The sequence below is a fragment of the Lemur catta genome, chromosome 5, assembly GCF_020740605.2.
Source record: "Lemur catta isolate mLemCat1 chromosome 5, mLemCat1.pri, whole genome shotgun sequence".
Lineage (NCBI taxonomy): Eukaryota > Metazoa > Chordata > Mammalia > Primates > Lemuridae > Lemur > Lemur catta.
Window position 1 is genome coordinate 79,685,316 of NC_059132.1, and position 17,174 is coordinate 79,702,489.

The 17,174-nt window shown below is 37.0% G+C and overlaps 1 protein-coding gene across 2 annotated transcripts in view; it reads left to right on the forward strand.

Moving 5' to 3' along the window:
* Positions 1 to 17,174, forward strand: part of ETFDH (electron transfer flavoprotein dehydrogenase) — a 30,541-nt gene that overhangs the window by 12,584 nt on the left and 783 nt on the right. For both annotated transcript variants that reach the window (XM_045552180.1, XM_045552181.1), the window contains 7 exons: positions 3,101 to 3,178; positions 6,111 to 6,257; positions 7,468 to 7,608; positions 8,841 to 8,984; positions 12,899 to 13,067; positions 15,302 to 15,484; positions 15,779 to 16,000. In XM_045552180.1, the coding sequence (XP_045408136.1) occupies positions 3,101 to 3,178; positions 6,111 to 6,257; positions 7,468 to 7,608; positions 8,841 to 8,984; positions 12,899 to 13,067; positions 15,302 to 15,484; positions 15,779 to 16,000 (1,084 nt within the window). The remainder of the gene's footprint in view (positions 1 to 3,100; positions 3,179 to 6,110; positions 6,258 to 7,467; positions 7,609 to 8,840; positions 8,985 to 12,898; positions 13,068 to 15,301; positions 15,485 to 15,778; positions 16,001 to 17,174) is intronic.

Here is a 17,174-nt window from a genome sequence, read left to right on the forward strand (position 1 = left end):
TAAATTATTTTCAAAACAACCAGTTCCTGGGACCCCTGTGGGGAGGCATAAGCATTGTCCTTATCAGGAGGGATAAGGAATTCAAGTTCCTCTGTTGCATTCCATTCCTTTATCTCCCTAGGGGTCTGTCACAGGCAAAGGTGCCTAATATACCCCTTAGAAAGGGGAGAGCAGTGGGTTTTATGGGAGGTTTGGAAGGAAGTTTGGGGAGGGTGAATTCTTTAAGCCTAATAGCAAAGACCCAGGAAAAACTGTCTATTTTTATGTTTAGACTCCGTAAGAACAGATAGCTATGTAGAAATATGATTGAAGCAAGGGGTATGATCTAATGGTAATAGACGGAGAGAGGAAACCCAGCAAAGTCTGTCCAGATTCTTCTTGGCCTCTCTGTTTAGCATGTCCTCCCAGTTATGGAGCAGGACACCTCTGCAATGAGAGTCATCAGGGGAAAAGGGAGAAGCAAGAGAGTAACCTTTCAAGGTTTTATGGCTGGCTTTGGTGGGGAAGAGTTCTGGTTTCATTGACCTGCCTCGGGGAAGACAAATTCTAGTTTCTATGACTTGTTTTGGTGGAGAAAGAGGAGTGGGAGACAAGAGGACAGAAGAAGGTCAGAAAGATCTTGCTTCTGAAAAAGGCATACACATCTATTGGTATACATGAGGGGAAATTTACAGAGTGATTACCCCACCACGTAGTGGGGTAAGATGGTTATATACCCTTCTTCTTAGGGGAAGGGGAGATAGGGAAGTGTGGATGATTTTAGGGGGGTAGTAAATGATTTTTAGGGGAATTCAGTGGGCATGAAGAACATACCATGGCCTGGGACAAAGTCTGTTTGGCCTGTAGAGGACAGTGGTTTGTGACAAAAGTCTGTCCAAGTTTGTTATTAGACTTCAGTCTTTCTTCCTGCAATATGAGTTCAGTTAATGAAAACTCAGAGGAAGGACCAGAGGTAATTGTTTTCTTCTTTGGCAGGTCCATACTTTAGACAGATAAGGGAACTTCAGAGAACAACTTTCCCCTGTGCTTTGGGAGAGGCAGAGGATTAAGAGACAAAGGTGAGGGGGGAAGGTCAGAGACGTGTTGAGGCTTCTTCCATTCAGCATGTCACAGTACCATATTTTGAAGTATTGGTTTCTGAGCCCCAATATCAGCATGCCAAGGTGCCATACTTTGGGGTATCATGTTCTGAGCCCCAACCCTAGACTAAATATTCTCAGTTCTTTCAGCCATGATGTTATATAACTTGAGTTCCTTCAATATTCTTGTTGGCCCACTTCTGAGTGCATTCTCTTTTTTTCCACTTTGTAAAGTAATACCCAGAATGAATAAACTTCAAGCCTAGTGTATAACAGGCTTCTTATTATCATCTTCTTCTTTCTAGAAACTGTTCTTCCATTAGTACTCTCGAAGTAATCTTTTTTGGCAACCACATCACACTGTTGATTCTCATTGTATATTATTGGGGAAATTATTAAAAATAAAATCTCCTGCCAACCCAGAAAAATCCTTTCCTCAATTTATAAAAAAGAATGAAACCACTTTATTATTGAATGAGCATTAAACCAAGACTGTGATGCATATCACAGACCAAGACAGAAATCATACCCTTTTAAACAGCCAGGCAGATACAATCTATTACATACATGTTAATTGTCTTTACCTAAAGGAAAAATAAAAGTTCTTGTATTTTTTTGACAAGCAGGAAGTTACAATTTGCAGCCAAGCACCTAGCCCAAACTCCCACAGAGACAGGAAGACAGGGGGACATCCTCCTTGATGTTCACATTTCAAAGTGATGGTTTCAGAGCCCCCAAGAAAGACATTCCTGAAATGCAAAACTGGCAAGAAGTTTACTTAGCTTTTAAAAAGATTCCCATATATCTCAGAAAGACAGGGAAAGGATTTACAGTTTGCTAAAGGAAATGCTGAAAGGGATAGGGGGAAGTTCTCTTTTGTATTTGGCATTAGGGAAATTCAAATTTTTTTACATTTATTTTTACCTGTAGAGTATGTAAGTCAAATAAAACACATAGATCCCTGTATTATACTTGCTGCTGTGAATTTCTGGTTCCCAGCCCATACATTTTCATTTGGTTTGTTGGACCCAAGTATGTGATTTTGCTTTTCTCCTTGATGAACATTATTGATTAGAATCAGTGTCAAAATCACAAGGAGGTGGTTTGTAGAATCCATGATTTTCACTTTTTGATACACACACAAACACTGACAGTCTCTTGTACCTCTCTTGTTTTCCTCAGTTCCTTAATGTTCATCATCAATAGATTACTGATCTGTTTGCCAAGATTTTTAGGGGGGTACTCTGAGCCAGATTTTAGTTCTAATCCATAGCTACATTCTACTGCTGATTTGTTTTCAGGATATCAAATAAAACCTTTATGTATATATTTTTCCATATCTTTTGCGGCTAATCGTTGTTTTACCTCACCACTCCTATGCTTTCTTATAATATGTTGTATGATTTCAGTGTAGATTTTGTACTTTTCTATCCAAAGAGCATTTTCCTCCAGAAGAAACAGAAACCAAGGAAGAGTTATAGAGTATTGCTGTTTCTTATCCTCAGAATTATATTTGTGGCCTATTTTCCCCCTCCTTGCTCCAGAAATAAAGTTTAATCTCCTTTGCACTGTCTTCAGCCTCTCTCTATTTTGTTTTCTTTGTTTTTGGGTCTTAGCTCATTTGAGACATAAGCTTTCCTGACAGTTTTTCTTTTTGCACCCACCTTCATGTTCTTCATTTGTTATAGGCCTTGATTTCAGATTCTTTACGCATGATTTGATATCTGAAGAGAGTTTCTTATTTAATCTTTCTGGTCTCTTTAGCAGCCTCCCCCTTTTCTTTCTCATCAAGATTGTGGCATTGTCTTCATTTCCAACTGTTTGAGTTGTGTTCTTTTACGCTCTATATGGGAGTACCTTAATAGCGTGTTTCTTTTTTGCCTGAACATTTTAAAGCCTATATTTCTATAATCTAGAGACTTGTTCACTTTCTAAGAAATCTACATCTGTTTACTGTTTCTTTTCCAGGTTATTATGAATCTTAAAGTGGTAATAAATACTTTTTTTTTTATCATTTTTAGGTCCTTTTTCATGATGATGGTAGTGTAAAAGGAATTGCCACTAATGATGTGGGGATACAAAAGGATGGTGCACCAAAGGTAAACCTTTTAATAGTTATGTGCTTAACAAACTGACAAATAAAAAAGAAAGAACCAACTTAAACTCAGTAATTTAGGTCTTGCTACAAACTATATATTAATTATGTGGATGTAAGATTATAATTATTGGCCGGGCACAGTGGCTCACGCCTATAATCCTAGCACTCTGGGAGGCCGAGGTGGCAGGATTGCTCAAGGTCAGGAGTTAGAGACCAGCCTGAGCAAGAGTGAGACCCCGTCTCTACTAAAAATAGAAAGGAATTATGTGGACAACTAAAAATATATATAGAAAAATTAGCCGGGCATGATGGCGTATGCCTATAGTCCCAGCTACTCGGGAGGCTGAGGCAGGAGGATTGCTTGAGCCCAGGAGTTTGAGGTTGCTGTGAGCTAGGCTGACACCACGGCACTCTAGCTAGGCCAAGATGGCAGACTAGAAGCAGCCCGCATATGCCGCTCTTTGACAGAGGATTGAAAACTGCAAGTAGATGCTGACCTAAAGATAGAGTCTCTTGGAGAAGGCATTGTAGATCATCAGAGAACCAACAGGAGACACTCAGAGTGAAGGAGACAGGGACGGCGAGTTCCCCTCGCCAAGATCAGGAGGTACCTGGGGGAGACGCCTACGTGTGGGGAAGGGATAAAGGAGAGAGCCCCAGGACCCCACACTCCCCGCACGGACACTGTGACTCAAGTTGTGGGGGCTGCCACCACCGCAGGCCTCCACGCTGATCAGGGAACTGCTTGGAGACTACAGTGAAGGTGCGTCAGAGAACAGGCTCAGCAGGGACCCACTGGTCTCCATTCTAGGGGTTGCCGCAGTTGACACCACTCTGAGCTGTTAGGTCTGAAGCTCCCAGTCTACACAGGCATTGGCTTTGCTGCAGCTGCCCCAACACTGGCCCTTGCCAGGCCAGGGAGAGCAGAGAGAGCAGAGGCACTAGCATGCCTCTGACTGGGAGGCGGGCATCCCCCACATGAGGGAACTCAAGTGGAGCTAACAGCATCCCACGGTAGCAGCCTGGGCAGGACCTGAATGGGGAAGGAGCCCCAGCCATCCAGTGACCCAGCCCCCACAGCTATGCACCCTGACCAGTGGAGCAAGCCCTTCAGCCAAGTGCTGTCACACTGAGGCCCATGGCCCCCCAAGATCCAGGCATGGAGCAAAGGTCCATGCCCCTGCGGCCTGCACACCAACCAGCAGGCCACACCCCTGTGGTAGTGCACACCAGTGGGAAGAGCAAAGCTCCCAGGCCTGGTGTGCCCCGTGGACCCAGGCTCTGTGTGGCAGTCACATCCCCGACCCTGGTATGCCAATGGGCAGGCCACATCCTGCTTATGCTAGTAAACCACTGAAAAAAACTAAATGTCCGAGTATCATGAATTGGTTAAAAAATTAGAGGAACCTATTCAAGCATGAGAAATGAATGGAATATATTGCCTTTGGCAAATCACTTTATAATATGTGAAAATAATTATAAAACATTACGTAAGTATAAACCTATTATTTGTATGAATGTTTCTGTGTACATACATACATGCTAATAAATAAATAGAAAAATACTGGGAAAGATATATTTCATGAGAGACACTCATTATTTTGTGTTCTTTTATTCAATAAATTTTATTGTGAACCTACCTTTTTCTAGACATAAGTATAAAACTTATACAGCAAGAGAAGAAGAGAAAGACTGTCATTGTAGCTTTCTTTATACTAGAAAAAACATTTCAGTTTTATAGTATATGTTCAACAATAGGGAACAAGGAAAATTAAAGTGAAAAAAGAAAATATCTAAAGAGTATGTTTAGTGTGATCCGATTTGTGTTAAAAGAATGTAAGTAGGTTCTATATAGTTTTTTATTCATAGAAATTCCTTTGGCATAATTTACAAAAAAGCTATTGTTTTTTCTTCACATGATAGGACTGAAAAATCAGAAATCGTGGGGAAATGGCCTTTTTACCTTGTATTCATTTGTAGAGTTGTTTTTTTTGCATAAGCATGCTTTATTTGCTTTTTTAATTCATTTTTTCATTTTTTTTTCCCATAACACAGGGTCTCAAATCTGTTGCCTGGTTATGAGCACAATGGCACCATCATAGCTCACTGCAACTTCAAACTCCTGGGCTCAAGCAATCCTGTCTCAGCCTCTCAGAGTAGCTGGGACTACAGGCATGCAGTACCACACCTGCCCAATTTTTCTATCTTTTTGTAGAGACAGGGTCTCTCTATGTTGCTCAGGCTGGTCTCTAACTCATAGGCTTAAATGATCCTCCCACCTTGGCCTCCCAAAGTGCTGGGATTACAGGTGTGACCCACCATGCCCAGCCTGGTTTTTTTTTTTTTTTTTTTGAGACAGAGTCTCACTTTGTTACCCGGGCTAGAGTGAGTGCCGTGGCATCAGCCTAGCTCACAGCAACCTCAAACTCCTGGGCTTAAGCGATCCTACTGCCTCAGCCTCCCGAGTAGCTGGGACTACAGGCATGAGCCACCATGCCCGGCTAATTTTTTTGTATATATATTTTTAGTTGGCCAGATAATTTCTTTCTATTTTTAGTAGAGACGAGGTCTCACTCTTGCTCAGGCTGGTCTCGAACTCCTGACCTCGAGCGATCCACTCGCCTCGGCCTCCCAGAGCTAGGATTACAGGCGTGAGCCACCGCGCCCGGCCTGGTTTTTTAATTCTTACAAAGTTAGCCATTCAGTCAAGTACTTTTCAAGTAAAAAAGAAAATAAATATAACAAAGACATAAGATATACATAAAATTTAAATTAGATTCCACTTAAAACAGTACTCTTGGTTTTATTTTTTATATTATATATTTGTACTGTCTCTTCTATACTTGAATCATAGTTCAATTTAAACCTGAGCAGATTGTGAGTACATTTTAAAGTGTCAAATGTTGCCATTTAATATGTTTTTGTTTTTTTAGACAACATTTGAGAGAGGACTAGAACTACATGCTAAAGTCACAATTTTTGCAGAGGGTTGCCATGGACATCTAGCCAAGCAACTATATAAGAAGTTTGATTTGAGGGCCAATTGTGAACCTCAAACCTATGGGATTGGACTGAAGGAGGTATCCTGGTTTGTTTTTGGAATTTTAATTTTGAAAGATGGAACTTTAATTCATTTGTATGTATTATCATGTAGTTTATAATATTGATTTGATTTTATAGTTATATTTTTTTCATTGTCTTGACATGTTCATTATGACTAAAACTCTTTGGGATATTTTTCAAGGGGCTAGAAAATATTACTGATCAAATCCCATTTTTGTTTAAATTATTTTTACATATTCGAATTATTTTACCAAATGTTGCTTTAAAATGAGCCTTGAACTTGAAAATATTTGAACCTTGATTTTTTTTTTCATTGTAATGCCATCTACCCTGTTATCCATATGCTGTTTGTAGGATGACCACATTTAATTTTTCAAAATTAAAATGGGAAGATAATTTTGTTGATGAAATACACACTCAGCCATAGTATTTTGACCTGCAACCTAAAATTTAATTAAGTTAACTGTTGTATATTTTCTCAATTTATTCATTCCCTAGTACATTTTCCCAAATCCTTGGCTTATTAGAGTATAATATTTTTCATTATAACCCTTTTGTTTAAATTTTTTTTAGGTTAAATCTCAGAAAGGTTCAAATTCTCTTTATAACTGGATTCATTATATTGTGAATAAAGGGTTCTTTTGGTAGATTGCACATAATATTATCTGATTTTTAGATAATATTCAGATAGAAATTGTTGTTTAAAATTTTAAACTTGCAAGTCTGAAAATAGGATGAACAATTTGCTTCAATTTTGGGGGCAAACTATTTTATTGAAGAATAGGAGGGTGTATACTCTTTTATTGAAGAATACATATGTATTATAAAGTAACATCTCAAGTGTATAGCTGAGTGAATTTTTACACGGTGAACACCCCTATGTAGCTACCACCCAGAGGAGGACATAGAACATTACAGTACCTCAGAAGTTTTCCTCATCTTTTCAGTGATGTTTCCTGTAATTGCATGAAAGTTCTACCAGTTTGAGGATCTAATTAATGTCGTAAAGATATCATAACTTTTCTGACCTGTTTCTTTGCTCCAACTCATCATGTTGCAGTTTGATATAATTTTCTTGAATATGAAATAATTTTTTGTGTTTCTCATGTTAGAGTTTTTCATTTATAATTTTCATAAATAAGACATTAAACCTGACAAGTTGTATGCATTGCAATGACATCAAAACATTTAAAAATACTACAGGACTTGTTTTTGTTTTTGTTTTAGTTATGGATTATTGATGAAAAGAAGTGGAAACCCGGGAGAGTAGATCACACTGTTGGTTGGCCCCTGGACAGACATACTTATGGAGGCTCTTTCCTTTATCATTTAAATGAAGGTGAACCCCTAGTAGCTCTTGGTCTTGTGGTAAGTTATATTCCCATTATGGAAAATTCTTTTGTTAGAATTATAGGATCATCAGTGTTATGAAATGAGGGTTTTGAATCTGGAGAATGTAAAATGTTTTTCATTTAAAGCTTACTTTCTAATTTTATCAATATGTAAATTGCTTATGGCTGTTATAGTCATTAGTCTACTAAATATACATAGGTCTAGTAATAGTAGCTACTACACTCCAGGCACCGTGCTAGATGCTTTACTGAGATTTCTAAGTAAATTTTGTAACAATCCTGTGAAATAGGTATCCTTATTTTTCCTTATTTTACTGTTGAGAAGTAAGCTAAACAACTTTCCCAGATACATACATGAAATAACAGGCAGAAATACTTGAACCTATTTGATTTCAAAGCCTGTTTCCACTATAGCATGCTGCCACTGAAAATGAAATCAGCACTGGGTTTGAACTTAGAACTTCTTTAAAACACAAGCAATTTCCCTTTTTTGGCAGTAAATTACATGTTGAACACTACAAAGAATAGAAAAATAATATAAGAGTTTCTGCACCTTGCAACTGGTGGCAGCTTTATAGTAGTTTAGTGTCATGGTTAGACTTATATATGACACATTGTTAAACTTGTGCATTGTCAGTGTTTTTTGACTCCCCAGTCAAGTGTTCAGTGCATCACTGTGGGGTAGATATCCCAGTGACTTAATCTTATCAAAGGAAAAATGTGTGGTTATTAATTTCAGCACTTTGGTAATGCCTTGTAAAACATAACATTCTGTATTTCTTATATTCTTTTTTTCTAAGTGTGATTTACATCCTTTTTCTTCATTTTTGCCCCAGTAGTACTGTAGTATAGATTATTAGTTTATTTTTAGAGATGGTATTGATAAATGTGTAATAAATCCTTACAACTCCTTTTGTAGAAACAGAATCTGAAATACTTACCTACGGATATTTTTTAATTTAGACTTTGATCTTCAGAGCACAATAATTTATTAATATGTTCTAAATTTTCAAAATTTTGCTGATTGTAATAACACATGGTATCCTTTTGTTTACCCTTTCTTTCCAAACAGACTTTATATACTTTTCATTTAAATTTGCATTACTGCATAATTGGTCTAAATACTTGGAGTACAAGAAATTTAACATATGTTTTCTGATAAACATTGCTCACATTTTACCTTGATATAATTCTTAATTAAAATGTCTGATTATGTAACTACATCAAATTTAAATATAAAATTTTAAGGTTGGCCTAGACTATCAAAATCCATACCTGAGTCCATTCAGAGAGTTCCAGAGATGGAAACACCATCCCAGTATTCGGCCAACATTGGAAGGTGGAAAAAGGATTGCATATGGAGCCAGAGCTCTCAATGAAGGTGGCTTTCAGGTAACTCTCCCGACTTTTTTATTCCTTGTTTCTTAGTATAAATTCAGAATTGAAAACGTAATATAACAAATTTAGGTAAGGAATAGAAAATTAGGTTGGGTGCAGTGGCTCACACCTATAACCCCAGTACTTTGGGAGGCCGAGGAGGGAGGATCACTCGAGCCCAGGTGTTTGAGACCAATCTGGATAACATAACAAGACCCCATCTCTACAAAAAATAATAATAATTTTTTTAAAAATTGGCCAGGTGTGGTGGCACATGCCTGTAGTCCTAGCTACTCAAGAGGATAAGGCAGGAGGATCGCTTGAGCCCAGAATTTTGGGGTTACAGTGAGCTATGATTGTGAACCTGTACTCCAGCCTGAGTGACAAAGTGAGACCCTGTCTTTGAAAAAAAAAAATAGAATATTATCTCATATGGAGAAAATCTAAGGAATTTAAGCAAAGTATCTAGTGTTTATAAAAATGTCACACAGAACTTAAATTACACCATTGATTTAGTTTTAAGAATATATTGATCTCTAGAGATAAATTCAGGGACTTTTTGTTTGTTCGTTGTTTTGTTTTTTTAACTAGAAAATAAAAACTGTGTGATCTAAGATATTTCCCTTTATTTCTTAACTGCCAGGAAACACAAAAGAAAATTTAATTTTCAGCAAATGTAATTAATTCATCCCAACTACCTAGTAACTTTCTTACCTTTTAAGTGGCTTCTGTTAAGCTTTACCTTAATTGTCCTATTCTAGTATATGTTCAAAATAAATCTTAGCAAATGTAGTTAATGTATTCAGTATGTACTAATGAAATAAGACCTAGATAGCTGTGATGAAAGCTGACAGTACCATTGTAGAAATAGTATCAGACAGGTAAGATGATCTAAAAATCGGCCCTAAAACTTATATACTAAATGATTTGGAGCAAGTTACTTAACTCTTCTGGCCCTAAGAGATCATCTGTAAAGTAAAGATGATCCTTTGTCTCTTAAGGAATCTAGGACTGTTTTAGAAATTGGATTTTTATGAAAGTAACAAATAGATAATAGGAAAATGGTGGGGGAGAGAAGCTGACAACCTTAAAAGTAAAGTTCTAAAGACTTTATTACTATAACAATATTTCATAAAGTCAAGTAAAATCATAATCACTAGAATCTTAAAATAACATTGTCCCTAAATTCTGTTGTTATGGGATTACTTCTCATGAGGTTGTTTTTGTTTCTAGAATAGTAATTCACTTGGTAGAATATATATTGAATTGCATACCTTATAGCCTATTAAACTTGTTTGAATAATGTCCATAATACATACTATCAATCTAATTCTACTGTTTGTAATTTATAGTATAAAGATTTCAGTATATTGAATAGTACATACAGATTTTTATTTAAAACATCTGCCTTGTGTACTTCAACATCTAAGATGATTTGAAGATTGGAAGTAAGCTGAACACACACACACACACACATACACACACTTATTATTTGAATTTTCTGATTTAGTCTATACCAAAACTCATCTTTCCTAGTGGATTTCTAATTACTTGTATGTAACCTTAGTTTAATGACTGTCCCAAAATACATTTCTCAACACGGGTTTTCCTTGGTCCTTTGTTTCCTAACAAGATGTCCATCTGCCTATAACCTTGCCCACTCTGGGTAGGATCCTTCTAGAACTTAAAAACACACATTTTCCTTGGACTATAACATTTTTATTCTTAGGATTGAAGCACCTGTTTTGGAAAAACTTGAACTAACAGTCTGTATCCTTTTATTAAACTTTATACTCTTTTGGTTCTTGAATCAAACTTAGTGTCAACAAAGCCGCAGCCTTGAGAAAATCATTGTCATTGTCCAAGTTCCTAACCATTATCTGTTTTCAACTAGTAGCATTCCAGAAAGCCCTTTCTCCCCATTGTCTGCCCTGTGATCCTGATTTAATGCTATTTTATCTAGGTGATTTGAATATTGAGTTTGGTCTGAGAACCACAGTCTTAAATTCATTCCCCACATATCCTGTCAAAGGACCTGGTCCCTGATCCTTCTCTCTTACCAGCATTCCTTCTGCCTTGCCTCTTACCCCCCGTTTTGCTTCTCACCACTTTTCCCTCACACAGTTCCATCACTGATGAGAGCTACCGCCACAAAGTGCTCACTATGTCTCTTGCAGCTGATGGCAGTTCTCCATTAGCCTCCCCTCCTCTGAGTCCCTTCATCATCAGCCAAACTTTTACTCCCCCCCCCACCTTCTCAACAAAGATCCATGGCTTACTTTAGGAAGCCCTTAGAGAAGAAAAAATACAGAACGAGGAAAGAAAAACTCTGCATTGACTTTTTCCTTTTCTTTTCAAACTATGTAGTGCAATCTTTAGTTCAGCTGCTACATTGTGGGCTATATATAGACTTTTGATGGCTAAACAGAAGCATATTGCCACACTTTATTAGATTTTTTTTTATCAGAAATGTATACTGAAGTCCAGACAACTGTCTTAAAATTTATTTTGGAAATTCAACTTATTCTTAAGTTAATCAAAATAATATTGTTTGGGATAGTAGCTAGTTGTAGTGGTGTCATGATTAGATCATAGGTTTCCAGCCCTGGCAGGAAACTAAAATAAAAAGGATATATAGCATCTTTTATAAGTAATTTATTATCCAGGATCCATGTAAAAGCAAATCACAATTTTTTAATGCCCTTTTAATTTTCAGGACCACTTAATTTTTTGTGGGGGGTTACAGTATGGTATTTTGATACTTATATACAATATGTAATAATCAAGTCAGGGTAATTAGCATATCTATAACATCAAACACTTATCATTTCTTTGTGTTGGTAACATTCAAAATCCTCTCTTCTAGCTATTTGAAAAAAATACAATAAATTATTAATTGTAGTCATCCACAGTGCTACTATAGAACACTGGAACGTATTCCTCCTATCTAGCTGTAAGTTTGTATGTTAACCACCCTGTCCCTATCCTCCCACCTTTCCCAGCCTCTAGTAACCACTATTCTACTCTCTATTTCTATGTAACCAACTTTTTTAAGCTTCTACACATGAGTAAGCACATGCGGTATTTACCTTTCTGTGCCTGACTTATTTCACTTAACATAATGCCCTCTAGGTTCATCCATTTGCCACACATAACAGAACTTCATTCTTGTCTGTGGCTGAATGGTATTCCATTGTGTTTATATGCCATATTTTCTTTATCCATTTATCTGTTGATAGACACTTAGGTTGATTCCATTATCTTGGTTATTATGAACAGTGCTGCAATAAACATGGAAGTACAGGTATCTCTTCAACATACTGTTTTTCCTTCCTTTGGATATATACTCAGTAGTGGTATTGCTGGATTGTATGATAGTTCTATTTTTAATTTTTTGAGAAAGCTCTATACTGTTTTCTGTAATGGCTGTACTAATTTACATTCACACCAACAATGTGTAAGAGGGAGTTCTCTTTTCTCCCCTATTCTTGCCAGCATGGTATTTTTTGCCTTTTTGACAATAGCATTCTAGCTAGGGTGAGATGATATCTCATTGTGGTTTTGATTTACATAACAGTTTAGATAACAGTCATTCAAGTTTAGAGACTGTTTTTTAACTATGATATGGATATGCACACATAAAAACATTTTATTCAAATGCTTCAATCTTAAATCTATCCCATGTAGGTCAGTCTGGGAGGGAAAAGGAAAAACTCTTAACAAAAAAAGCCAGTAATGGTCCCAATCTTCACTCTTAGGGGAGGAAAAAGAAAATTGCCCTTGCTCTGTTTTTTCCCTTTGCTGCATTCATTTTCATATATTTTTCAACCTTTCCCTACAGCTCTGAAGACTTATTAAGAGGCTGTGATTTGAAGTATTCAGTTTTGCTTGTTTGAGAATAAATGTATTCTGAATCTTTCTTTCCTCAGTCTATACCAAAACTCACCTTTCCTGGTGGTTTGCTAATTGGTTGTAGCCCTGGTTTCATGAATGTTCCTAAGATCAAAGGTACCCACACAGCAATGAAAAGTGGAATTTTGGCAGCAGAATCTATTTTTAATCAACTAACTAGTGAAAATCTCCAATCAAAGACAATAGGTAAGAAATTCCTATTTATGGTATAAGAAAGAAAATTGCCAGGTTATGTCTACTTCAATTGACGTTAAAAGATATATATATGCACCTGTCACTTTATACAATGTATTAAGATGCATGCTATAGAAAATGAACTACATGACTTACTCCTAATAGTTATGGTCAGAGATTTTTACAATGTTCTGTTTTATTCACATGAAAAGTAGAAAAGTACCAGTGTCCCACCTACCTGGAAACTTTCAAATTTGACAGTGCTGCATTTACATTGCATACATGTAATATACACAAGATACCTCGCAAGTACTGAAGTATCTTTAGACTGAAAATAGAACAGCTTCGTAGAAGGCAGAATCAGCCACCTATTCCTTACCAAGCTTCACGAGCTCAGGCATATGATCCTTCTGCTGTGGTGGAGAGGAACAGCCAGCACTTATTCCTCAATAAACCCTCGATCTAAAAAGGCCCTCTAGTGTGATTCTCAGTTTTTCTCAGTCAGAGCCAGAGTTTCCCCACCCCTGACTTTGTCTTATTACTCTCTATTGCAGCCACACTGGCTTCTTTACAGTCCCTGGAACATGCCAAGCATGCTCTCATCTCATGGTCTTTGCTGATGGCCGGCTCCCTCACTCCCTTTCCTTTGTTTAAATATCACTCTAGCATGATATCTTGACCATACTAGCTTACTTGCAGCACACGGAGCACAGCCAATCCCCACAACACTGTCTCTTCCAGCACATGTTCCACTTTTGGCACACTACGTAATTTATTTAATTATCAACTTTATCTCATGCCACTTGGATGAAAACTCCAAGTGACTAGGAACTTTGTTCACTATGAATCCAAAACATCTGGCAGCTCAATAGATATTTAATAAATTAACCTTATTAGAATCCCAGGTAACAAATGTTCCACTAGTTAAAAGTATGCTGCCTGGTTATGCCTTCAAATATCTTTGTATAGTGGAGGCCTGGTGTATCGGAGTGGGAGATAAAGTAGAACATAGAAAAGACAAGAGGAGCCAGATGTGGTGGCAACCACCTGTAGTCCCAGCTACTTGGGAGGCTGAGGTGGGAGGATCTCACTTGATCCCAGGAGTTTGAGCTGTGAGCTATGATTGCACTACTGCACTCCAGCCTGGTAGAACTTTTTTCTAATATTATTGTCAAATATCATTCCTTGTTGGACCACTAGCCATACTTTAACTGTATCATATACACATAGTACCACACATAGATAGTACTGGAGCCAGTTTATCACCAAAGACTAGATGAGGATTAAAACCTGAATGAAGGAAAGTGCAGTAGAGCCAGAACAGGAGACAATAACTGGAAAGAGTATGGTCAATGTGGAGTTCATGAAAGAATATGGCAATAAGAACCAATTTGTCCCCTTAAATATTAAATGTATGCACCAAGTTTTGGGTATTTGTAGTTTTAGGTATTATGCTTTCCTAGGGCTACCATAACAAAGTGCCATAAACCGAGTGGCTTAAAACAACAGAAGTTTATTCTCTCCAAGTTCTGCAAGCCAGAAGTCCAAAATCAAGGTGTTGGCAGGACCATACTCTCTCTGAAGTCCCTATAGATGAATCTTTTCTTGCCTCTCCCAGCTTCTCATAGCCCTTAGGCATTCCTTGGCTTGGGCAGTATAACTCTGTATCTTCCTTGATCTTCACGTGGCCATCATCTGTGTGTCTGTCTCTTCTTAAAAGGACACCAGTCATATTGGATTAGGGACCCACTTTACTCCAGTAGACCTCATCTTAACTAATTATTAATATATCTGCAACCATCCTATTACAAGGTTGCAGTCTGAGGTACTGGAGGTTAGAACGACTTCAAAATATATTTTTGCTGGGATACATTTCAACTCATAATAGGAAGTAGTTTTACTGATAAATTGTAAAACTTTTCATTCTTACAGGTAGCATGAACTTTCTATGTTAAGGTTCTTTTTCAGTTTCACTGAAATTTGAAACTAATTTCCCATGCTACCAAGATAAGAAATGAAATGCCTACTGCCTATTAACAAACTATCTATCCAATGGTTGTCTTTTGGAAGATGTCAGCATTTGTACATGAAAGATTCTTCAGTGTGGTCTTACATGACCACTTGTTTTTGAAAATAGACCTAAGATTCACCCATCAGATAATTTAGTAGCAAAATACCTTGACCATAGAGCATTTTATGTACCTTTGGGAAAGTTCACACTTAAGATTTTATGTTTTTGATGAAAGGACTCCATGTAACAGAGTATGAGGACAATTTGAAGAAATCATGGGTATGGAAAGAGCTATATGCTGTTAGAAATATAAGACCGTCCTGCCACGGAATACTGGGTCTGTATGGAGGGATGATTTACACTGGAATATTTTACTGGATATTAAGAGGAATGGAGCCATGGACTCTCAAACATAAAGGTAATTCAAAGATATTTGAGAATATCAATGTTATAATCATTAAAGATTCATAAGTGGGATCCATTAATTAGTGGAGAAAGTGATATTTTACTTTCATGTTTTAAACTTAAATTTAAACATTAAGTAGAGAAATTATAAATTCAATGTCTTTAAGAGAACAGTGCATTGTTATTTTAAGAGGGCTAAAGTCTTATTTCTTTGGTACAATAATATTTTCAAGTTTTTATAAGAATATGCTTAAGAAAGTACTTCAAAATTCTATTTTATTAAATATTTCCCTCAAAATTATTTAAGGTTCTGACTCTGATCAACTCAAACCAGCCAAGGACTGCACACCTATTGAGTATCCAAAACCTGACGGACAGATCAGTTTTGACCTCTTGTCATCTGTGGCTCTGAGTGGTACTAATCATGAACATGACCAGCCAGCACATCTAACCTTAAGGGATGACAGTATACCTGTAAATAGAAATCTGTCGATATATGATGGGCCTGAGCAGCGATTCTGTCCTGCAGGTCAGTAATAATTTCCATGGATTCCTAAATATTTACTTTAAACATTTTAGAAATGTGATTTCATTAAGAAATAATTTATCTCTTCCCATTGCTTTGAAATTAGAAATGACTCTACTTCCAGCTCCCTATAGGAAACTCATACTCTAACCAGCAATGTTAAAATATAGAATTTTTGTTAAGCCTAGTTCAGATGACATTTCTCCAAAGAAAACCTTTCCTAGTCCTACCCCCAGACTAAGATAAGGGTTGTGCAACACAAAGGAATAACTCTCTTTGCACGTTCATGTGACTAAGTCATTTCTGTCATGGAAGCTCATAATGTGTGTGTGGGTGCATGTGCTAAAATAGGTTATGGATGCATTGAGTCCAAGGAAATAGTTCCAAACTTTAAATTCACCATGAATACTATTATCTTTTAGTGTTGAGCTTTCAACTGAAATTACAGTAGTAGGAAACAGGTCTCAAATGATATGGTAAAACAAATGGTATTCAGATATGTGAAAATGAGTACATTCTTAAAAGACTAGAATGTATACAAGTAAGCTCTTTAAGGGCAAGGACCCTTGCTATCTTTTTTAAAAATAATCATTTTTTTCATCATCGTGAGTTTTTAAATTCCCTGGGGGTAAGGACTGGATCTCATGTTTTTTCAACTATAGCATGTATACAGTAGTCCCCCTTTACTTGCAGTCAACCATGGTCGGAAAATGTTACTTGGAAAATTCCAGAAATAACCAATTCATAAGTTTTAAATGGTATGCCATTCTGAGTAGCATAATGGCTAGCACCATCCTGCCTCATCCTACCCTGGATTTGAATCATCCCTTTGTCCGGAGTATCCATGCTATAGATGCTACCTGCCCATTAAGTCACTTAGTAGCCCCTCAGTTATCAGATCAACTGTGGTGGTATCACAGTGCCTTATGTTCAAGTAACCCTTATTTTACTTAATAATGGCCCCAAAACACAAGAATAATGATGCCGACAATTTGGATATACCAAAGACAAGCCATAAAGCACTTCCTTTAAGCAAAAAGGTGAAAATTCTCAATTTAAGGAAAGGAAAAAAAAAATCCTACACTGTGGTTGCTGAGAACAAATCTTCTATCTGGGAAATAGTGAAGGAGGAAAAAAAAATCATGATGGTTTTGCTGTCATACCTCAAACTGACTGC